Genomic DNA, 24,253 nt, shown 5'->3' with positions numbered 1-24,253 from the left:
CACCGCTAGCCAATCCGAAGTCAGATACCAGGAATCACAGAGACGAAACAGGAACCAGGAAGCAAGGATCCAAAGCACAAGAAGACTCATCGAAGCAAGCAGACTCGAACAACCAAGGAAGTTGCCAAGTCGATGAGTGACTGGAGGAAGTCTCCTTATATACTTCCTCTGGTCTGGTTCATTGGAAACCGGTGTAGGCAATTAAAGGGACGAGGTCCCTTTAAATCCTGAGAGGAGGCGCGGCCTCGCACCTAAGATGGCGGCAGCCATCTTTGATTCCCGGCCGCGGAGGAAGGCTGTCTGACGTCGCAAGGGAAGAGCAGGGATGGCTCCCAACCCGGCGGCCACCCCGGAGGCCCGCGCCGGCGCGCGGGAACAACGGGCACCGACTCCTGCAGCTTCCCGCTCTCAGGGTTCAGGTAGGGGGCCATCTGCTGCCGCGGTGCACAACACCTATGAGGAAAGATTAAAGAAGTTAGGGCTGTTCAGTTTGGAGAAGAGACCACTGAGAGGATATGATATGAATGGTGGTTCAGGTGTTAATTTGATCAGTATTAGACTACTGTAATGTGGATTGGGTCTTCCCAAGAAAAGTGTACAACGTCTACAAGTAGTACAGAATATGGCAGCATGTTTGATCTTTGGTCTCCCACATAGGGTGACTGCGACACCTTTATTAAGATGCTTTCTCTGGTTACCAGTGAAAAGCAGGTTAATTTCAAACTAATGACTTTGATGTATAAGGATTTAAATGGAAGGGGTGCAGAACTATTTACAAGTAAAGATTAAGGGCTATGTTCCTACCTGTAATCTCCGCTCAAAATCAGCGGCATTGGTGTGCATATCATGTTTACCCAGTAACATGGGAATATGTAGGACAATGCACGAATACATGCAATGCATTGGAACCATTTATTTCAACGCCTTGAATGCACAAACTCTATCCATCTATTTTAAAAATATATGCACATATATTTTACGCGTGAAAGTAAACTAGGACTTACTCAGATAAATGGGCCAATTTTAAAACATGCGTTTGTCAAGGAAATTAACCAGTTTACCAATTAGTCCACAGGTCCAGGTCATTAAAACCTTCCTGTTTCTTCAGCTTGAACTCCTCCCAGTTCACCTAGACCTTCCAACTAGTCAATACTACCCAATAAACACATTTAATATCACTTACGCCAGATAATTAGCAGGTTTAAAAATACGCGAGTAAGTTGGAAAATATACGTGTATGTCTTTTAAAATAGCAATTTATGCATGTAACTTGGCTCCACCTGGAATGCCCCTACACTGCCCCTTCTTTACACATGAATATGTGCACACAAAAGTGAAAATAAGTGTGTATTTTTAAGTTTATAAATCATGGAATATGCGAGTAGAGGATACTTACACAGATATGTGCTAATTTACGTACGTAATGTTTTGAAAATTTGCTTTTTAAAGAGCACTTACACATGTAAAACCTATTGACAATTCAATAGCATATATTGTAGCAATTTTCAAAAGCCCACTTATGCATGTAAATCCTTTTGAAAATTATTCTCTTAGAATTTTCTAAAATATATTTGCTTCAAAAAACTCAAAGACTTTGTAATGGTTACTCAATCACAATTTAGAAATGTAGACTTGAACAAGGTCTCAAGAGTTAAGTCACATCTTAAGAATCACTATGGTTTGATTGGTTGTTTGTCCCACACAGTTACTCCTCTGTGAATTCTACTAGAAGCATCAGATAATATTTTATCACTGTCAGAAAATACAATATTTCCAAATTACGCTTCCACTTTGAATCTTAAACAAAAGTCTGATTAAAGCATGCTTATAATTGCAAGATACAGATAAAGAAAGCTTTTCTATCTCAGATTTAAATTTGAGTTATTCCTTTCTATCAAAGGAGACTACAATTGCTCCTAGTTCTGGACTAACTGATGTAATACTAGAGTTGGAAATTTGGAAGAGAACAAAAGATGTGCCACATCTGGTGCTGTTACCTCTAAAGGGCCTGATTTTAAAAAAACATTTACATGCTTACAATTGGGTTTTACATATGTAAATGCACTTTACCCATGTAAGTGGGATTTTGAAAATTGCTATAATATATGCTATTGAATTGTCCATAAGATACTCATATGTAAGTGCATGTTCCCTAAGTTTGCTCATCTAAATGAAACAGAGTGTGTGCTTTATTCATCGCTGGTCTGTTTTTTTTTTAATTCTCTACCTTTCACAATCAGGACCATCAGTGAACCAAAATTGTTCAGAGCAGGCTCTGAAAATGTTTTTATTCAAGCAAGCGTTTGAGATTGTAGATTAGCCTCTTTACTTTTCCATCTGTTAGTGGTAGACTAATTTTATTGGTGTAAAGCAGAGTTGTTTTACCTGTACAAGTGTTTTCTGAGGACAACATGATGTTAGTTCTCACACATGGGTGACATCATCAGATGGAGCCCCGATGCGGAAAACATATGTCAAAGTTTCCAGAACTTTGACTAGGCAACATGAGCATGCCCAGCATGCCCTACACCACATGTTCACAAGGGGTCCCCTCTTCAGTCTGGTAACATAGAATTATGATTAAAAATAAAAATAGGAGAAACCCAACTCTACGAGGTGGCGGGTGGGTGTCGAGAGGACTAACATCCTGCTGTCCTCAGAGAACACCTATTACTCTGCTTTCTCAGAGGACAAACAGGATGGTTAATTCTCACACATGGGTGAATCCCTAGCTACAGGCTGCTCCCCTACCCAAAAATGGGACCAACAGAAACCTAACCAGGTACCAATGGGCACAACAACACCGGTGCTGTTGGTAACAGAAGGGGAGACAGCCTGAACCCAAACAACAGGACCTAGATTGGGAGAGTTGGGTTGTACACCTCAAACAGGTTCCGAAGGACAGACTGGCGGAACCTGTCACGTTGGTCATCCCTATCCAGACAGTAATGAGATGTGAATGCGTAGAAAGAACGCCACGTTGCAGCCTTGCAGATCTCCTCCATGGGAACTGCTCGCAAGTGGGCCACTGATGCTGCCATAGCTCTGACAGAATGAGCTTTGACATGACCCCCAAGATCCAGTCCTACCTGAGCATAACAGAAGGAGATGCAATATGTTAGCCAATTAGATAGTGTCTGTTTGGCAATGGCAACAAAAAGAAACAAAATGTTGGATGGACTGTCTATGTGCTTCTGCCCACTCCAGATAGAAGGCTAAGGCTCACTTGCAGTCCAAACTGTGCAGTGCCCATTTGCCTTGGTGTGAGGGGGTGTTCCCATATCCTCAACAACTCCTTAAGGATCTCGTGTCCTGGGACTGCCACAATCTCCTTAGGAGGCTCCACTTACTGGAGGATCTCAAGCATTTTGTGCCTGGCATCATCCTCTGTCAAAAGTTGAAATGGGATGGCCTCCGCCATCACCCTCACAAACCCTGTGAAGGTCAAGTCCTTAGGCAGAGACTTCCTTTGCTCATCTGGAGGAGAAGGGTCTGATGGAAAATCATCAGAATCCTCAGAGGAGGGCTCTGTTGGATCATTCCCCCAAGGATCAAAGGGACCCTCATCCTCACTGTATGCTACAGGGGATGGGGCCCTAGGTGCTTGGCCTTCATCCAGAGGTAGTTACTGATAGAACTGGATGGGGGGGTTCATACCTCTGCTGGCCTCAATGGAACTTCCTTCTTGGAGGAATCGGCAACGACCACAGTTTCAGTAGGAGAAGGCTCAGTGCCTGGCTGGGCACTGGTGCCATCCCAGGAACCGGTACCAGATGGGTCGGTAACACACTGATGAGCATATTGAGCATCTCCAGCAGCGGTAAGATGATGGACAGCACCAACTCCAGTGCCGTTGGTGCTACAGACCTGATGCCCTATAGTGTCCAATCCACTGCCAGCTAAATTTAACACTCCATCTCCTCCTCAAATGTTGCTGATGCCAGCAACTGGGAAGAAGGTGGGGTGGGCAAATCTTCTTTGGACCTGTGAAGTGGATTGGTGACTGGCATTAGGACCAGTGGAGACAGTTGAGGACCCCTGGCACTGATAGAGGATGGGGCCCTCCTCTCCACGGGGTGTCTTTGGAGGCATCGTGGCAAAAGCTGGTGCATCTCCATACCCGGCACCATGCATCAACGGGGACCGGTGCCAATGCTTCTTAGGCTTCTGTCGATGCTCAGCCCGGTCCTTCCCCGGTCCCAAGGCTGAAGACGATGAACCCGGAGTCCTGAGCCCTAATGAGATCGACAACGGTCAGTCTCTGGCGTCCCATCTGCCGATGGCATAGTCTGAATCGATGGACCCGCCAATGTTGATGGCACGGTGTCCATCGGTGCAGCTCCAAGGTCCATCGATGCCGATGCTGCTGATGCCGATGGCTTGGACTTCCTTGACCTGAAAAGCTGATCCATTTTATTGAGTCAAAATCAACGTCCTTTCGGGGTCATCTGGGTGCATAAGCAGCAACCCCGGATGTTATGCGATGCCCCCAGGCAAAAGATACATACCTCATGAGGATCAGTGATTGACATGGTCCTTGGGCACCAGAGACATCGACAAAAATTGGATGTGGCCATGATGGGACAAAACAAAAGGGCTGTAAAGTCTAACGTGATGGTGGTAGGCATCGATGGTTGATGGCACTGGGCACTGCTGCCACGAGTGGGAATCGACCGTGAAAAGAAACTTACTTGAAATGCCAAAAACCATGACTAGTGACACTACAGGAGGGCACTGAGAGGGATTGGTGACAGAATTAAGAAGAAAAAAATGCAAAAAGATAAACATTTTCCACAAGGTTAAAAACAGCCAAAGTGATCTCAATCACACTGTGAGGTTTAAAGTTCTGTGGAAAAGAAGAGACTGAAGAGGGACCCCACATGGACGCTTGGTATAGGGCAGGGGTGGGCAATTCCAGTCCTCGAGGGCCACAAACCTGTCGAGGTTTTAGGATATCCTAATGAATATGCATGACATAGATTTGCATACAACTGAGGCAGAGTGCATGCACATCTCTCTCATGCATATTCATTAGGGATATCCTGAAAACCAGACTGGTTTGTGGCCCTCGAGGACCGGAAGTGCCCACCCCTGGTATAGGGCATGCTGGGCATACTCAATGCGCCTATTCAAGGTTCTAGAAACTTTGACATAAGTTTTACACATCGGTGCTCCATCTGATGTCACCCATTGGTGAGGACTACCATCCTGTTTGTCCTTGAAGAATAATAGAGATCTCCATCATAGACAGAAATAATGGATAGGAATTTAATGAAGTATAGTTACAAAATTGCTGTGAAAGGGGAGGTGTTATTGCTAGGGGATTTCAATCTGGTGGATGCCGATTTGGACATCTAGGCTGCTATGTATTCTAGAAGTAGGGAAGTCCTGGATTCTCTGCAAGGAGAACTGTTCTGTTAAGTGGTAACTGAACCAACACAGGAAGGGGCAATACTGGGCCTGCTGCTTACCAACGGAGACAGTATCCTTGTTTTAGTGATCATCTGGGATCTAGTGATCACTGGATGGTGTTTCAGTATTAGGGCGCAAGAGATGAAAGTTCATTCAAAGGTGAGGGTCTTAGACCAGAAAAACTGACTTTCTTAAAATAGGGAAATACTTCAAGGAGTCATTAGCTGGATGGGAAAATCTAAGGTAAGTAGAAGAGCAGTGAGCAAAACTTTAAGGAGATATAATAAGGGCAACTAACCTTTTGTTGGGAAAGTAAATAGAGGAAAGAGGAAAAAGAGGCCGTTATAAAAGGTTAGAGTTCAGAAAGTACAAGAGGTTGCAGAAGGAGGAAGGCAAGCGACAATATCTGGAAAAACTAAGAATAGTTGGAAAAGTAGTCAGGAATCCAAAACTTCAAATAGAAAAAATAGCAAATATGGTAAAAAGGGAGAAGAGACTTTTTTTTAAATAGTGATAGAAGGAAGTGCAAAAGTGGCATTGTGAGACTCAGAGGTGAAGGGTAGGAATATATAGAGGCTGATGAGGAAAAAGCAAAATTGCTTAACACATATTTCTGTTCAGTGTTCACTGAGAAAGAGCCTGCAAGAAGATCATATAAAACAAATGAAATAAGACTGGAAGTGAGGTAAACCCGAATCGATTTTCAGAACAGTGTGCTCATGAGGAACTAACTAAACTTAAAGTAGATAAGGCAATAGGGCCAGATGGGATACATCCAAGGGCATAGAAGAAAACTTAGAAATGTACTCTAGCTGATCTTTTCAATGCTTCTTTAGAGTTGAGAGTAGTTCCGGAGGACTGGAGGTGGGCAGATGTGGTTCCTATTTATAAAAGTGGAAGTAAGGAGGAGTCTGGGAACTACAGACTGGCTAGTCTGATCTCCATGTTAAACATATTAATGGAATCGCTGTTAAAACAGAGGATAGCACAATTTTTGGAATCCAATGTATTGCAAGATCTGAGGCAGCATGGTTTTACAAGAGAAAAGTCTTGTCAGATGAATCTGATCAATTTCTTTGATTGGGTAACCAGAGAATTGGATCAAGGCCTTTAACGCAGTTTCACATAGGATACAAATAAATAAACTGAACACCCTTGGTATGAGACCTAAACTGGGTTAGAAACTAGCTGAGTGGGAGGCGACAAAGGGTAGTAATAAATGGAGTTTTCTCTGAGGGGATTGTTACTAGTGGAATGCCTCATGGATTGATCCTCGGACTGGTCCTTTTGAACATTTTCATGAGTGACAAAGCAGAAGGATTGTCTTTTTTTGCTGATGATACCAAAATCTGCAACATAGTGGACAGCCAGGAAGGTGTAGAAAGCATGAGGTGGGATCTACTGAAGCTCAAGGACTGGTCTAGGGTCTGGCAGCTAAAATTTAATGCTAATAAATACAGAATAATGCATTTACAAAGTAAAAATCTTAAGGGAGAGGAACAGTATTGATGATGAAATTCTTCTAAGCACAAACGAAGAGCGGGATTTGGGGGTGATTGTATCTGATGATGTTAAGGTGGCATCACAGGTGGATAAAGTGATGGCAAATGCCAGAAAGATGCTTGGCAGCATAGTGAGAGGAATGGTCAGCAGAAAAAGGGAGGTGATATTATCTCTGTATATGTCCCTGGTTAGACCTCTTTTGGAATATTGGAGACCGCACCTTCAAATGAATATAAATGGGATGGAGTCAGTCCAGAGGGTGGCTACTAAAATAGTCAGTGGTCTTCATTCTAAAGCATATGGGAATAGACTTAAAGATCTAAAAATGTATACTCTAGAGGAAAGGCGAGATTGATAGAGACATTTAAATATCTTAAAGTTTTCCATGTACACGAAGTGAATCTCTTTCAAAAGAAAGGAGGCTCTAAAATGAGAGGGCACGGGATGAGGATGAAAAAGGGTAGACTCAGGCGTAATCTTAGAAAATATTTTTTTTACAGAGAGCGTGGTGGATGCATGGAACAGCCTCCCAGTGGAGGTGGAGGAGACTAAAACAATATCTGAATTCAAGAAAGCTTGTGATAAAGGGAGTGATGGGAATTATAAACCTAAATTAATTGGGTGGCTGGGCAGATTAGATGGGCCATATGGTCTTTTTCTGCTGTCATGTTTTTATGTAAATATCACTTATGAAAACACTAAACAGAACAAGTTTCTAGGCTAATTCTTGTGGCATACTGCTGACCACCTGCTTTCTTCTCAGACTGAACTCTGTTTGTTACTACTCTCTGTGCCTATCATTCAACCAGTTTTTAACTCAATTTATCACCCTTCTGTCCAACTATGTAAATATGTTCATTAATTTGAGTACATTTTTTTACGATGGTGCTGAATTTTTACCCAAGCCTTATTTTAACAGACATAAAAAAAAATATGAAGTGACAATGAGGCTGCATATAACGAAACCTCCAATTTTTCTTCTTTAGTTCACTGGAATAACTTCAAAGTGGGTATTTCAGGTTTTCAACATGACCTTCTGCAGAGCTGAATTAAAATGTAGTCAGATGGAGAGAGAGGAAAGGCAAAGACAGCATGAAGATGGTTGCTGTGGAAACCACCTCATTTATTTTGAATGTTTTGCTTGTTTGGCTGAGTGAAAATTACATCAAAATTAAAAATTGGGGGAAGCGGGAATACAAATGACAGAAATAGACATCATAATAAAATATAAATCTACTGACACATTTATGTACTTACAAATGATGAGCAGAATTAATTTTAAACTGTCCCTCAAGAAGTGAAAAAGTGATGGGACAGCTAAGGCTGTATGCCACAGCTATCATCAAATTCATGATTTATTTTTCATTTTCCATTACTTGCCCATGATTTACCTAGTTACTGTCCTTGCCTCGAGTAAACATACCATTGAAGACAAGGATTGCCAATTTGATCAGGTAAGATAGCAGCTCTTTTGGCTTACTTATAAAATCCTCAATTTAAAATCCAAGGGCCTGATTTTCAAAAGCATTTACATGCTTAAAACTGGGTTTTACATGTATAAATACATTTTACCCGCGTTAAGACGGTAACTTTCAAACTGGCGCGAAGGTACATTTGTGCGTGCATCCATAGGCCCACACCCAGGGACATGGCTATTGTAGAACTTGTGCGCATATGTGCACGATAGTCTGGCTGTGCCAAATTTTAACTGGGCCAAATTTTAAGAGGGGGTGCACAAGTGCCCACAAATGTCGCTTCTATTGTGTACATCGAGGGATTATAAAAGGGGAGCATGCCAATGCCATTTCCAGTTTTATCAGTTTGCCCAGTTAAGAGCTAGGTCTTTCAAACCCTTCTGGTTTCACGCCTCTCAGTTATCTCCGACCCTTAAAACCCTGCAGATCTGCCTATTTATCTTTATTTTATAACTTACACGGCATCCATAGCAGAAGTAAAGATACATAGTAAGGGACCTCGGCATACGCTGGATTGTCTAAGTATTTATGTGCACATCTCAGCTTCACGCCCTGAAACACCCATGCTCCACCCAGACCACGCCCCCTCCCCTTTTTGAAATCTTCTGATATGTGCGTGCTCTGGTAGATATGTGCGTAACCTCAGCAGCTTTTAAAATCTGCTTGGCACGTGCGAGCCCAACATATTCATGCATCCCCTAATTAATGTGCGTGTCAGGCTTTTAAAATTCACCTTTGGCATTTGAAAATTGCTACAATATAATGCCATTGAATTGTCCGTAGGATTCAATTTATTTATTTATTTAATGAACTTAGATTCCGTGCATTCGCCCAATGTTCAATTGCACATTACAGCAAACACTCACAAAGTTCAAAACAAACAGACACCAAATAAACACCACATAAAATAAAATACATAATTTACATCAAATAAAATGCATTAAAACTAAAAACTACAACTGTACTCCATCACCACCTGCTCCAAATGCCTCCCAGAATAATTTTTCTTTTAGCAGGTTTCTAAATTTTAGAAATCAGCCTTCTGACGTACCCCAATAGGTAGGGCATTCTATAAAACTGGTGCACATATTGAAAAAGCTTTAGATCTACTTCTATCTAACCTATACTTTTGCATAGAAGGCACAGATAATAACTCCTGATCAGAGGAGCGCAAAGGGCGAGCAGGCCCATATGCCTCAATTTTCCTCATCACACCATGTGAAACTTTATGCACTGCTTTGAAAATAACTGCATACATTTTAAACTTCATCCTAAAAACTATCAGAAGCCAGTGCAATTACTGGAAAAAAGGTGAAATAGAAACCCTCCAAGGCAATTTGAAAATTACTCGAACTGCTGCATTTTGAACCAATTGTAAAACAGTCATCAATTTTATTGGCAAGCCGTAATATATGGCATTGCAATAATCAATGTATGATAAAACCAACGCTTGAACAACAATCCTAAAATCCTCCGCTGTTAAAATGTTTCTTAAAGGCCTAAGCAATTTCAGTCTAAAAAAAGCCAAACACGCTACCTTTGACACTTGCGGCTTAAATGTCAAAGAGGAATCTAGCGTTACCCCCAAACTACGTATTTCAGTTAATAATGGTACTTGAACCTTGATGAAGGAGACAACATATTTACAACCCACAAAATAGAAGTTTTATCCAGACCTTGGACATATAAATCTGAAATTTGTCCAACAGCACTTTTCCAGGACTATCACTAGAAATAAACATCTGCACATTGTCGGCATAACATTTATATATTACCCCCATGCTAGCAAGCACCTTTCCCAATGGACTCTAACTGATGTTAAACAAGTAGGGGGATAAAACAGAACCATGTGGACCTCCCACGTCCAAAGAATACCAATCTGATGTAGCCCTCTTTTGACACACTCTTTGCTTCCTTTGACTCAGAAAAGAGGAAAACCACTGACAAACTTCCTCTTATCCCATAATCTCTAAGTCTGAGCAATACTCTGTCATGACAAACCGTGTCAAAGACAGAGGCACTATCCAATTTGATAAGAATACCAGATTTCTTTTTTTCCAACGAGCAATAGAGATCATCCATTAAGGGCACCAACAGAGTTTCTGTTCTACAATTCTTCCTAAAGCCATAGGGGCAGATTTTCAAAGGGTTACACGCGTAACCCCGAAAACCTGCCCCTGCACGTGCTGAGCCTATTTTGCATAGGCTCGGCGATGCGCGCAAGCCCCAGGACGCGCGTATGTCCCGGGGCTTGAAAAAGGGGGCGGGGAGTGGGCAGGGCAGTCCGGGGGCGGGGCCGGAGCCTCCAGGCACAGTGGCCATTTGCCGCTGTACCTGGGATCGCGGGCTGGCCGTTGGCCAGCACACACAATCTACACCTGCCCAGAGGCAGGCGCAACTTGAAGATTAAAGGTCAGGATGGGGGTTTAGATAGGGCTGGGGGGTGGGTTAGGTAGGGGAAGGGAGGGGAAGGTGGGGTTGGCAGAAGGAAAGTTCCCTCCGAGGCCGCTCCGATTTCGGAGCAGCCTTGGAAGGAATAGGGAAAGCCATCGGGCTCTCCTAGGGCTCTGCGCGCGCAAGGTGCACAAGTGTGCTCCCCCTTGCGTGCGCCGACCCCGAATTTTATAACACACGTGCGGTGGCGTGCGCATGTTATAAAATCGGGCATAGATTTGTGCGCGCCGGGTTGCTTGCACAAATCTACGCCCGTGCGTACGTTTTAAAATTTGGCCCATATTGTTCATTATCATAAATTTTCGCCTCACAAACAAAATCTTCCAATTGATACAACACCCATTTCTCAAGAACTTAGACAAATGGGGCAATAATTAGCCACATTATCTTTGAAAAGGGAGGTATTCTTTGGAATGGGGGTAATTAATATATGCCCACTTAAAGCTAAGGTCACTACCCCCTGAATCAAGTATAAATTCAACATCATTACCAATTTGCTACCAAACACCATAGAGTTATTAGTGATAAATTGGAAAGGATAAGAACATAAGAACTTGCCATGCTGGGTCAGACCAAGGGTCCATCAAGCCCAGCATCCTGTTTCCAACAGAGGCCAAACAAGGCCACAAGAACCTGACAATTACCCAAACACTAAGAAGATCCCATACTACTGATGCAATTAATAGCAGTGGATATTCCCTAAGTAAACTTGATTAATAGCCGTTAATGGACTTCTCCTCGAAGAACTTATCCAAACCTGTTTTGAACCCAGCTACACTAACTGCACTAACCACATCCTCTGGCAACAAACTCCAGAGCTTTATTGTGTGTTGAATGAAAAATAATTTTCTCCGATTAGTCTTAAATGTGTTACTTGCTAACTTCATGGAATGCCCCCTAGTCCTTCTATTATTCAAAAGTGTAAATAACTGGTTCACATCTACTCATTCAAGACCTCTCATGATCTTAAAGACCTCTATCATATCCCCCCTCAGCCATCTCTTCTCCAAGCTGATCAGCCCTAACCTTTTTAGCCTTTCCTCATAGGGGAGCTGTTCCATCCCCTTTATCATTTTGGTTGCCCTTCTCTGTACCTTCGCCATCGCAACTATATCTTTTTTGAGGTGCTGCGACCAGAATTGTACATAGAATTCAAGGTGTGGTCTCACCATGGAGCGATATAGAGGTATTATGACATTTTCCGTTTTATTAACCATTCCCTTCCTAATAATTCCTAACATTCTGTTTGCTTTTTTGACTGCTGCAGCACACTGAGCCGACAATTTTAAAGTATTATCCACTATGATGCCTAGATCTTTTTCCTGGGTGGTAGTTCCTAATATGGAACCTAACATCATGTAACTACAGCAAGATAGGGATCCTGAGGATTAAAAGTCTAGTTTAGTGTATTTATCACGGGGAAATGGCTTTTGAAAATTGCTATAATGGTATGTTACGTTTACCTAACTCCTTTGAAAATTCACCTAAAAGTGTTGTAAACTCCACTAAAGATAATTTGTAGAGATGATGGTGGTAGAGAATTGCAATACAGAGTTGAAACACTAAGCAAGCATGAACACCAGATATTCAAAGAATACTTCAATATATTAATAAAAAAAACTATTCCTTCAACACTTTCTTTCAACTCCTTTGGTTTTCCTGCTCATTCTGAAACAGCCTATCTAGGAGCTAAAGCACCAGCGGCCTACATTCACAAAAGCTTGGGGATTTTCACCCATTTTTAAGCAGTTATCAAAATTGTTGGCAAGGGCCACAGACTATGGCTGCCTCTGAATCCGGGAACATGTAAATCCCAAAAGTTGAATTGTAAAAGCCCAACTTGCACCAAAACTGTTATGCGAAAATATTGGGCCAGCATACGCTTAGAGGATTTTAAAAGTTGCCCACATACACGCGTATCTCCCGTTGCACATGCAAAAATATTTTTTAAAAAAAGTGGTGGGGCATGGGCGTGGTCTGGGTGGGGCATGGGTGTTCCTGAATTTCACTTTGAAATCAGCACGTAAATACTTACATGCACAAGGGAGCGCTGGGGTCTCCTCTCACACAACTTTACTTCTGCTATGGATGGCGTGCACATTAAGACATAAACCAAAAAAAAAAATACAAAGATCAATGGGGTTTTAAGAATCAGGACTAACAGGAGAGAAGGGAGGCTATTTTTTTTGGGGGGGGGGAGGTTAGGAAGTCTTATCTTACCTGGGCGAACTGGGAACAAACTGGGAAAATGGCCAATTGCGTTGGCGTGCGTGGCTTTTAAAATCCCCCCACTTACGCGGCAGAAGTGGCATTTCCATGCATAGGCACGCGCACATGTGCGCACACTCAGCCTATTTTATACCAAGCATGCATATGCATATACATATATATATATATTATAAAATAGCCACATCCATGTGTGCGAGCCAGGAAATGTGCGGACCTGTGTGCCTGCGTACCTATTTAAAAGTTATCATCCAAGTCTGGCCAGAACATGTCAATGATGAAGGATGCATCTAACTCTTTCCATCTGAGGCAACCCCAGTTTCAGCTGGTCAGAGGTACAAAAGCTGGACTTAGGAATTAAACCCTGGATCGCCTACATGGTTGCAAGATATGAAAATCTGCAATATAACAGATATGCTAGGAGTGATATTTATTAAAAACATGTTTAAATATATCTAAGAAGAATAAAAGGTTTGGCAACTGTTCTTTAAATCCAAAGAAGCTGGGGAAAACCCCCGATGCATTTTTTTTTAACCATTCAAGGAGCAAATCCCATGTTTTGATTCATTCATTACTTTTTCCTTACTTAGGGTCTGATTTACTAAGGTTTCCTCCCCCCCCCCCCCATTTTGTGTTTATGAGGATAAACCTGCTTTGGGGTTGTTATTTAAAGTAAGATGAATGCCTGACCTAGATGCCTACAGTTAGCAGAATTTTCAGCTTATCTTAGGCTCCCAAATTTTGGGCTGAAAATTTTCCAACTTCACTAATGACCTCAAGACAGTCAATAAGTGTGACAAAGCAGATGAGAAGACTAACATATGCTTGGGTCCATAAACAGAGGCATCATTAGTAGGAAGAGGGAAGTAATAGCACCTCTATACAGATATATAGTGCGACCTAATCTTGAATATTATGTCCAGTTCAGAAGAATACATCTACAAGAGGATACTGATAAGGTGGAATAATTTATTTTCATTTTTATTTAGTAAAACTTAATAACCCACTTGATAAAACATGTTATCCAAGCGACAGTACATTTAAAACCAATCATAAATATTCAATAATAATAAAAAATAGTTCCATCATAAAATATCGAAACCCAAACAATGGTCAAATCATTATAACTTAGGACAAAATAAAACAATTATATAATAAAACAACATTACACAAAACCAAACAATACATAATCAACATAGCGTAGGGCAAAATAAAATAATTACATATTAAAATAACATATCACAAAACCAAATAATACATCAAACATCATAATAAAATCCAAATCAATATAACCTTGCCAAAATATCAGGGATCAACATACCAAAGCATAATAGGATACTACCAAACAAACAAAAAATTCACAGAAAGGCCATAAAAATGGTGGGTAGCCTGCACTATAAGTCTTGCATGAGGAGACTTAAGGAATTAAAAACGTACTCTCTAAAAGACAGAAGATAAAGTGATAATACAAAAGAGATATTCAAACATCTAGTTGGCTTCAATAAGATATGAGAAGGTAATTCTTTGAATAAAATGAGAAGCTCAAGGCCAAAGGGGTCATCATCTGAAGCAAGAGGGAAGCAAACTGAAAAGGAATGTGAGAAAATACTTTTTCACTAAGAGGGTGGTGGACCCTTGGAACAAAATTCAAATGGATGTGGTAGGAGTTGAAGTAGTGACAGAATTCAGGCATGCCTGGGAAAGATATAGAGAGGGTAATTTTCACACCTTCTATAGTGCTTTGTTCCCATGGGCCTGCAAGTTGATTTTCATTTCCTTTGAAAATGTGGGCTGGCAGGGGAATGCACTTTTATACCTGCAAACTTTGCAACTGTTTTGAAAATGAAGTCCCCATGCATATTTTCCCTCCTCCTTACATGAACCTGTCCATGTTTTACTTTGACACACTGTGCACACTTTTATCTGGTCTGGGGGAGGAGGGGACAATTTTCAAACTGCATTTACCCACGGAAAACTCTGAACATTTTCCCCCAAAACAACCTTAGTGAAAGGATGAGGAAGAGAGACAGACCAAGATCTGCAGTAGTATAGTTTTACTTGTACAAATGGGTAGACTGGGTGGAGAAATTGATCCTTATCTGCCAACATCTTGAATATTTCTATGTAAACATAGAAAGCTTGTTAGGCCAAAGTCAGAGATTAAAACATTAGTACAGTCCATTTCTAAAACATAATCATAGCCACCAGCTATATTTGTTACTTGAAAACTAGTTTTTAGCAATTGCATGAAGAGAAGAGTAATTACCAGCAAGCTTCTTGGTCTATTTTCACAATCACACAAAACAAATAAACCCTTATTTCTTTGCTGTGACAGCATTGTAAGTAATGCATTGCTTATTTTGGGGGCCTACAGTCAACCTCCTGCAGGTTCATTTTATACTTGTCAATGAAAGCAGAGTGTTGACATGGCTTCCAACAGAGAATTCAGTTTTACATTGTTTCCCCTTTAGTTTCATGGTTGGTTTTGTGTTCATGCAAGGTGCCAAACTAATAACACTGGAAAGAGAAATCTCATTCACCTGCAGCACAAACATGGGCAGCACCAGGAACTATCCCACAGTGCCCTACCAATATTACTTTAATACTGACCTAGAATCTAGGAAGTATGTGGGCATCTTTGATTCCCTATCAGCTTAATCTCATAATCCCTTCCATAGCTGTACTAGTGTTTTTTTGTGATGCCAACTCTTGTCTATTGGGGACTGAAGTGGGACTGCAAACTCATTTTACATAAACCACTGAACAGTTACTGGATGGAAAGAGCTTTTAGTCACTATTGACCTGAACATTTTGAAAATAGTGGCGTAGGGGGGAGCCAAGATGGCCAGATATCAACTGCTTTGCTTGGCAGAGTTCCACAGATTATCCTATTTCTCACTACTATTTCTTATACCTTGAAAAAGCAAAATGATTAAGCACAAGGGGAAGTTTCAGTCCTATCTTCTGTGTCCAGTTAGCCAGCATCTAGCCCCATGGATTATTTTGCAGCAACCCATCTTAGAGATGCTGTTGACTCAGAGATGTTCTTGGGTAGTACAGATGGTATTGCTACAATTATATTTTGATCTTGGTGAGTGAGCATCAGCAATGTGAGATGGTATGACATTCCCATGGAGGCTGAAGTTGACAAAGAGTGCTGCATTTGAGGGTATGCCGAGTACTGAAATGGGGATGGCTGGACTGGAACAGCTATAGGAGGCTTCCACATCAGAAAGGAGTGAGGGATCCTTGGAATTACAAAGTGAATCTGAAAGTGAAACAGTTTCAAACATGTCCCTGCTACAGAAGTCTCAGCAGTGAAAATGGAAGAATGTTTTTAGGAGGCCACAGATTATCACCCTTGAAGAGGTAGATATGGCCATTACCAAACTGGAGATTTCACTATCTGGTCAGATGGAGGATTGTGAATTGAAGTTACAGGATTTTTAATCCAAGGTCTCTACGCCATTCTGTAGGAAGATTCTAGCAATTGGCAAAATGACTCTTAAAGATTTTTCAATGCCTTGATCAAATATCTCCTAAACAGGTTTTTAAATGGCATAGTACACAGTCTGGGAAAGGAAACATCATCAGATTGTTCTATTTGATGATGTTCTATCTGATGATGTTTTCCATTGTTTCCATCTTACTTAGAACAATCTTATTCTTCATCAAATCAGATCTAGTGGCTTTTAGTACAGAAACCTTGCTTTATAAATCCTCTTGCTTCTCGTTAAAGCACTGTAATTTTACATCATGGACATGATTTAAAGAAGCGGTAAGGCTGAGTTAAAAGGGATAGTGAATCGCTGGTTGGACTTACGCGGCCAAATTTTGAGTTAGAAGCGGGTTAGAAGCAGGGTAACCGCGGCAGCGCTTTATTGTATCAGCCTGTAAATAAATAAATACAATATGTCAGAACTTTTGATTCCAAAAACCTTGAGATGGTTGGACCTGAGGGATGTGCACAGACTTTCTCCTCTTGTTCTCATACACACACAACACATATACACTCTCACATACTCACTGACACACAATTCCATGTTCTTTCACACAGAACACTCTCACACAGTCGCACGCAATCATGGACACACACACACTGTTACACACACATGCTCACTGACACAAAAACAGTCATATATGCTCACTGATTGACACTCTCAAGCTCACTGACACACACAAACACTGTCTCACTTTTTCAGATGCTCACTGACACAAATGCTCAGACTCACATACACTTTCTCATATGCTGACACACAAATACTCAGTCTCACACACATTTTGTCACATGGAGAAACACACATGAGTACTCACATATAGTTGCACACACTCTGTCCGGATCACTCACACACACACACTCTACCTAAAAAATGCAGAAGCAGTAGCAGCAGCCAATTATTTTTTAAAATATTTTTTACTCACACTGGTGGTTAGGGGGATGCCAGTAAAGCCCCATGTTAACAGGGTCCTGGTGAGCTGGCTGCCTGTTGCTGCGGAAGGAGGCATCCTTTGCCTTAGGAAGGGGAAGGCTGTAAGCCTTGATACCGTTTTGTTTTTTTGCCGCAGCCTAAGGACTAGGGGACCCGTGGCAGAGGAGCCTAAGGCATGCAACATGGACCCAGGGGTGAGACAGAAGTGGGAGGCCAGCACACGCCTCCCGAAGGGGGAGAGAACATGAGCCCGTAAGGAGGTGGCTTCACTGTTTCCTGCCTCCTCGGTGAACGGGGGAGGGGTGGGCGGCTCCGAGAAAGCAGCAGGAAAAACAGCGCAAAGGCACCACCACCACACCAATGATGGAAAGCCTCAGAAGGGGCTTCCAGCACGAGAGAAGTGCGGCCGAGGCCCGGGGTTAGTCACAGTGACTCTGCAGGCATGAGGCCGCCGCGACCATCACTAACCACGTGATTTGCTGGACCGGCCCACCGGGGCATGCCCGAAGCCCTGATAGGCCAATCTGCCCCGGGTCGCAGCAGCTTCACAGATGTTGTTGATAGAGACAGCTGATAATTGAGCAACTGAAATAGCCATGGTTCTGACCTGATAGACTTGATGGAATTGGTAAACTGAAGTCCAACAGTGCGCAATACAGTCAGCCAACCAGTTGGAAATGGTATGTTTAGCAACAACCACACTGATTCTATTAGGATCATAAGAAACAGCTGAGAAGCTTGACGCTGGGGCTGTGTTCTCCTTAAGTAGTAGACCAGGGCCATTTTACAGTACAGTGTGTGAAGGGTCTTTTCTCCGGCCTTGGAAATAACATATGCAAGACAATTGGTTGGTTGACATGACAAGCATAAATCACTTTAGGCAGAAACCTGGGATTGATGAGGGGCACCATTTTATTGTGGAAAAACTGAAGGTAGGGAGAATAAGATACATCTAACTGAAGTAATGGCTCTGAGGAACACTATTTTTCACATAAGGAATTTCAACGAGGATGACTCCAGTGACTGAAACAGAGAGGCTTCATGAGTTGAGATCCCACAGAATCACGGTTTCAAAACTGGTGGTTTGATGTGTAGTAAACCTCTCATAAATTTGGAAACCAATAGATGAATGTAGGTTTGTTTTCTACTTGCATGTGGTAGACTGTGATAGCATTAAGATGGACTTTCACATATGAGGTACTGAGACCCTAAGTCAACAAGTGCATAAAATATTTGAGCATATCTTTGGGCTCACAAGTGAATGGATCTAGCAAACTTGTTTTGTACCACAAGGAGAAACACTTCCATTTGAAACTATATACCCTTCTGGTAGATGACGTTCTAGATGAGATGAGCATATCTTCTATCTCTCTGGAGTGTGCCAGTGGGAATACTATAGAGCGCTCAGCATTCATGCTGCCAGGCTGAAGGCTAGTAAGTTTGGATGAGCAGATGCTCATCCTCCTGCATCAGCAGCGATGAGTCTTCTCCCAGGTGAATCAGTGGTTGAACTGATAACTTGATAAGATAGAAATCCATGGTTGTCTGGAGTCAGGCTTATGCAATGAGGATGAGACAGGCTACCCTTGAGCACCTTCTTATGGTTTTTGCCATTAATGGAAGAGGTGGCAATGCCTCAAGGAGCTTTGTGTCCCATGGAATCAGGAAGGTGTCCTGGGCAAGTCAAAGGCTGCTTGGGCAGATGGAACAAAACCTCATGGCAAATACTGTAGATTGACTATAGGACTGCCCAGAGGTTGAAAAGTTTGTCTGCTACTGACTGGCTCAACAACCAGTCATGAGGAAGATCCAACTGAGGTGACACACTAGTATATTTGTGGTCCCCATGAGGTAAGCCTCTTGTAACGAGGCTCCGTGGTTGATCACCCACTACCAAATCGACTGGGTTTCTTGACAAAGCACCCAAGATTTTGTGCCTCCTGCTTGTTGATATAGAACATGGTCACCTGATTAGATCAGAATTCTCATCTTGTGAAGAGATCTGGAGAAAACTCTGACAGCATTCTGAATGACTCTCAATTCTAACAAACTGATGTGAAGCTGATGTTCCACCCTGGTCAACATTCCTTGAGCGCACATCATCCCAGCTTTCGATGGACACATCATTGCTATCATCTGATACGATGAAGCCTTAGTGGGGATCCAGTCTCCAGAACATCTGGGTTCATCCACTACAAAGGGATGGCCTCATCTGGGTTACACAGACTAGCCTCAAGATGGGCTGAGTGAACTGCTCTCACTGCAGGTGGAGGCTCCATTACAGAGACCTTATGTTGAGATGCGTAAAGGGTACCACATGTACTGCTGCAGTCATGTGGCCCAGAAGCACTACAAAGGTACAGGCTGTGGCTTGCGAGTGGGGTCATAGGCTAGTGATCTTAGTCTGAGAGCCTGTCAACCGGTGGGAACATTCTCTCCTGCAAGGAATCTATCCATGTTTTGATAAATTCTATCCATTGGGTTGGAACAAGATTGGACTTGGGGTAGTTGTTGAGAAATCCCAAGTACTGGAGGAGGTCGATGGTCCTGACTTGGGCATTGAGAACTATCTCTTGAGAAGAGCCCATCAACAAGCCAGTCATCCAGGTATGGAAAGAAGCAAATTCCTTGGGGATGGAAGAATACTGCCACCACTATCAAAACCTTTGTGAAGACCCTCAAGGCTGCTGACAGTTCTGATAGTGGGACGGCGTTTACCACAAAATGAAGGAACTTACAATGGGTCTGAGAGTAAACATCCTTTATGTCTAAGGTGCACATCCAATCCCCCTGCTGCATGAAGGAGAGGATGGTGAGGAATGGAGTTCATCTTGAACTTCTCCCATGGAATGTTTTCAATCAATTTCCATAAATCTCTTAAGCCTACCAACTTCTTGGGAATAAGAAAACAGGAGGAAAACACTTGGCCACACTTCTGCGATGGGACAGGCTCTATTCCCCGTTGGCGAAGTAGCGATTCCACCTCCAAGTGTAGCTAAGCTGCATAAGATGGATCAGAAAACTAGATGGTGAGACAATCACTGGGTGCAGGAGAAATGCAGGTGGTAACCACACTCCACAATTCTGAGGATTGGTGATGCTTTTCCATTTGGACAGGAACTGCTAGATCCTGCTTTCAACTGGGGGATTCAGGACTTGTGACTGGGGGATCGTCAAAAACTAAGGACCAGCTTTGGTTGGGCCTGTGGTTGCTGTTTCAATTTTTACCTTTCTCTTTTGTGTCCCCCTTACTGGAAGCTGTTGTGGAGGCAAAGTGAGTGTGGCATTGTACCTCTGGAAGGTCCAAAAAGGGCACCACTGATAGAAGGGCCGCTTTCTAAGAAGTGACATCTCAACCTTGATGCAGGGCCAGATTTAAGATGAAAGTGATGATAGGCAGAGCACTTAAGACAAAGGATTCCCTTTTTTGCCCTCCCCTGGAAAGCAGACAATAGTGGAGAGAAGTCCAGTTTTTGGGCACTTTTAGAAATGATGCCCAAGGCACATGTCTATATTGCCTTTACCTAAATCAAGCTCCGCATCAATGGCTATTCTGTTACCACTGACAGAGATTGAATCGCTGTATGTTGTTCTAACCATACCTCTAATTTTGTCCCTGAAGACGTTATCACTAGCATAGGGAACATTGGCAAATTTCCTGTGAATGTACTCCCAAAGGCTGAAAGCTCAAAGCCAAGCCATGTGGTGGGCTACAATGGCAGTGGCCAATGAACAAACTGCAGCATCAAAGGATTCATACACAGAATTGACATTACTCTGCACAGAAGAACCTGATGATAAGACTCATGCTCCCCTTCTAGGAAGAGTATCAGAGATCTTAGTTTCTCCACAGTCATGCAAGTATTGCACCATATATAACTGATAGTCCTCAATTTGAGCATCGAACTGTGGAAAACCTTCTTTCCAAAGGTGTCCAACAATCTTGGGTCCTTACCTAGAAGGTGCTTAAAAAATGGATCTTCTTAGTCTGTTTCAAAGCTGATTTGACTACCATTCATTCATGGGTGAGTGTTCCACCCCAATTCCCGGAGTCTATTGAACGCTGTACTTGAGGTTGAGTTTATGAGTGGCTGCATGGCATGATAAAGGATTTTCCCACATTGTAAGCTGAAGGTGCTGCAGGATCTTATAAATCGGGACTGCTGCTGGTTCTGCTGAGGTCTACAGGAAACCGAAAACCTCCATTCTGGGATTGGCATCCTGCTGTATGGTGACTCCTGATGCCCTGCCCATTTTAACCAGGAATTGATATAAGTGAGGTCCCCAGGCAGGAAGAAGTGAACCAGGGAGTCAGACAATATCCCAGTAGATCCTTCTTCCTCAGATTCATAAGTGAGATGGACATTAACCAAGGACCCTGATGATGACAAAGGCAATCGGGGCCCATGTCTCAGTCACTTCGGAGGGAAAAACTCTCAGCGGGATTCTAGATATCTGACATCCATCAGGTCACTTTCCAAGGTAGGCTTGACTCCCCTACAAATGGAGAAAATCTGGGCATCCGGAGCGAGAATGTTTGCAGTCCTATCTGAAGGATTTCTGTGGGAGGGATTCCCTTGGGTTTTAACGCCGATAGCTGGATTAGGATCAGCTGTAAACATGCCTTCTCTGGAATTGTCCATCAGGGAGGTAAATCAATTCATTAGCTCAGTAACTTGATCCATGAATTGCTGCATCCTCTAGGCTAGTGTTAGGGAAGAAACATCCTCTTCCGAGACCAGGATCGGTTTGTCTTCCTGAGTTACCCCCAGGGGGCTTCAGAAAAGCTGATCCACAGCTGCCCTTTTAGATGTGGCAGGATGTAGCATATCAGATCTGGGCTATTAAGCCTGGCATCAGGAGGATAGGAAGGAGTCCTCTGGAGATCTGGAGGGCATTGGGTCCAGATAAAAAAATGTGATAAGAAAACATAGGGATAGGGATCTTCCTAGTCAGAAAGGAGAAGGGTCACATAGAACTTCCCTGCACCGACCCCAGATCACATTCTCTTGAACGAAAAGGTGAAGCCAAATGTGTGAGATGCATCAATAGCACTGATCCTGGATTTTTCAGAAGTGCCAGATGCTTCAGTGGAGCCAACTGTGATGATGGTGCTGAGTGCTTTGATGCTGGCTGGCCCGACTGCTTCATCTGTGCTGAGAGTGCTACGTCAGCACTGGGTGAATTGATGGCGCCATGTGCACCGATGGTATAGAGTGTGGATGGTGCTGAATGCTTCCAATGGCTTGCTTATTTGGAAACATATTTCTCTAAAGATAAGCAGTACTTTTTATGGGAAACCTTAGAAACTCCCGTGAGGGATGAGGTATGGGAACACAGCACAGAGCCAGGATACTCTGGCACCCCATGCTTCTTTGATTTGCTTGACCTTAACGCCCCAGAAGATCTCAAGGAGCCTAAGGGAAGGGGTAACTGAAGATGATGAATCCTTATTGGAAGCCAGGGAATGGGAGAAAGAGCAGTGCCTATGTTTAAGGGCCCAGCAAAGCTTGGCCATCTAGTAATCTCTGTTCTTTTGTGCTCTCGGAGATATTTTGTTGCAATGATAGCAACTGCAGAGTCATGGTCAGGGCTGAGGCAGCAGTAGCAATCTTCATGCCCATCAGAAAGGGACATGATACAACTGCAATTGCAGGCCTGGAAGTCACTCGGGGCAGAGCCTTCCTTGGCATCTTCTAATCTATTTTTTTTTGTAGCATTGAAAAGTCCGGTTAAAGACCTAATGAAGCAACCAAAATCGGTGGATAAAACCATAAACCACCCAAAAATTTATAAACAGGATTACTGTCTGTGCAGCTGCATGGACAAAAGAAGACTGAGGAGGCTCATGAGGCAGTACTTACGCAGTAATTCACGCACACGTTCAGTAGTCTTAAAGATCTATTGAGTTAGAGAGAAGAGTCTGTTCAGCATCATCAGATTTCATCACCCACATGTGATGGCTAATTCAGCCCTGCTTGTCGACGGAGAAACATTATTATGATGTTACGAAAGAATTTCTGTAAATAAGCATGATGCTTATGTGCACCATTAAAACAGTCTACAAAAAATTGGAGAATTACAAAAGTTTCTTTTGGACTTCAAAATATAAATTAATTATAATGGAACTCTCTGATAACAAGAGAACGGTTTCTGCACAGATTTTAGGCAGAAATATTACAGATGCCTGATGCATGGCACAAAGATCTAACATGTGACTTTATACTACCTCAATCTCATGATGTAACTGCAGATTATATTCCTTTTCCATATTTAGACAATGAAACGAGAAAAAAAAAACAAATCCTGGTTAGTGTAGTGCCTATTCAAACTGTTTGCCCTAGCCTATGTTGCCCAATGATTTGGGAGTTTATATTCACTATAAGGGTTTTGTTTTTTTGGAAATACAATGAACTCTGTTATGCCAGTGTATTAACAAATTACTTATTTTCATTAGTGACTTGTAAACATGTACAATAGAAGACTGATAATAGTAGCTTTAAATTTCCTTACCTTATATTTGATAAAGAAGCTGAGTTATCTGACAACACTTCATGGACAACCTGTGTACAAAAACATAAAGGGATAAGATGTTTTATAGAATTTCTTTCTTTGCTACATTTTGTTCTGCTCTTCTATCCTATCTCGAAATTTTTCAGCAGCAACTTGACAAAGTATTTTAAGAATGACAATACTGCTATCTCTTTATTTTGGTCTTTTTAAAGCAAATAATACTGTTTTAAGGAATGGAAG

At 42.4% G+C, this 24,253-nt stretch overlaps 1 protein-coding gene across 3 annotated transcripts in view; it reads right to left on the bottom strand.

The window, feature by feature from the left end:
- The window catches only part of STXBP4 (syntaxin binding protein 4), a 324,772-nt gene that overhangs the window by 72,549 nt on the left and 227,970 nt on the right, over positions 1 to 24,253 (bottom strand). For all 3 annotated transcript variants that reach the window (XM_029600671.1, XM_029600672.1, XM_029600673.1), the window contains one exon: positions 24,014 to 24,063. In XM_029600671.1, coding sequence (XP_029456531.1) covers positions 24,014 to 24,063 — 50 coding nt within the window. The remainder of the gene's footprint in view (positions 1 to 24,013; positions 24,064 to 24,253) is intronic.

This window comes from Rhinatrema bivittatum, chromosome 4, assembly GCF_901001135.1.
Source record: "Rhinatrema bivittatum chromosome 4, aRhiBiv1.1, whole genome shotgun sequence".
Taxonomy (NCBI): Eukaryota; Metazoa; Chordata; class Amphibia; order Gymnophiona; family Rhinatrematidae; genus Rhinatrema; species Rhinatrema bivittatum.
Note: the sequence above shows the minus strand (reverse complement) of the source record. Positions and strands in the feature narration are given on the sequence as shown.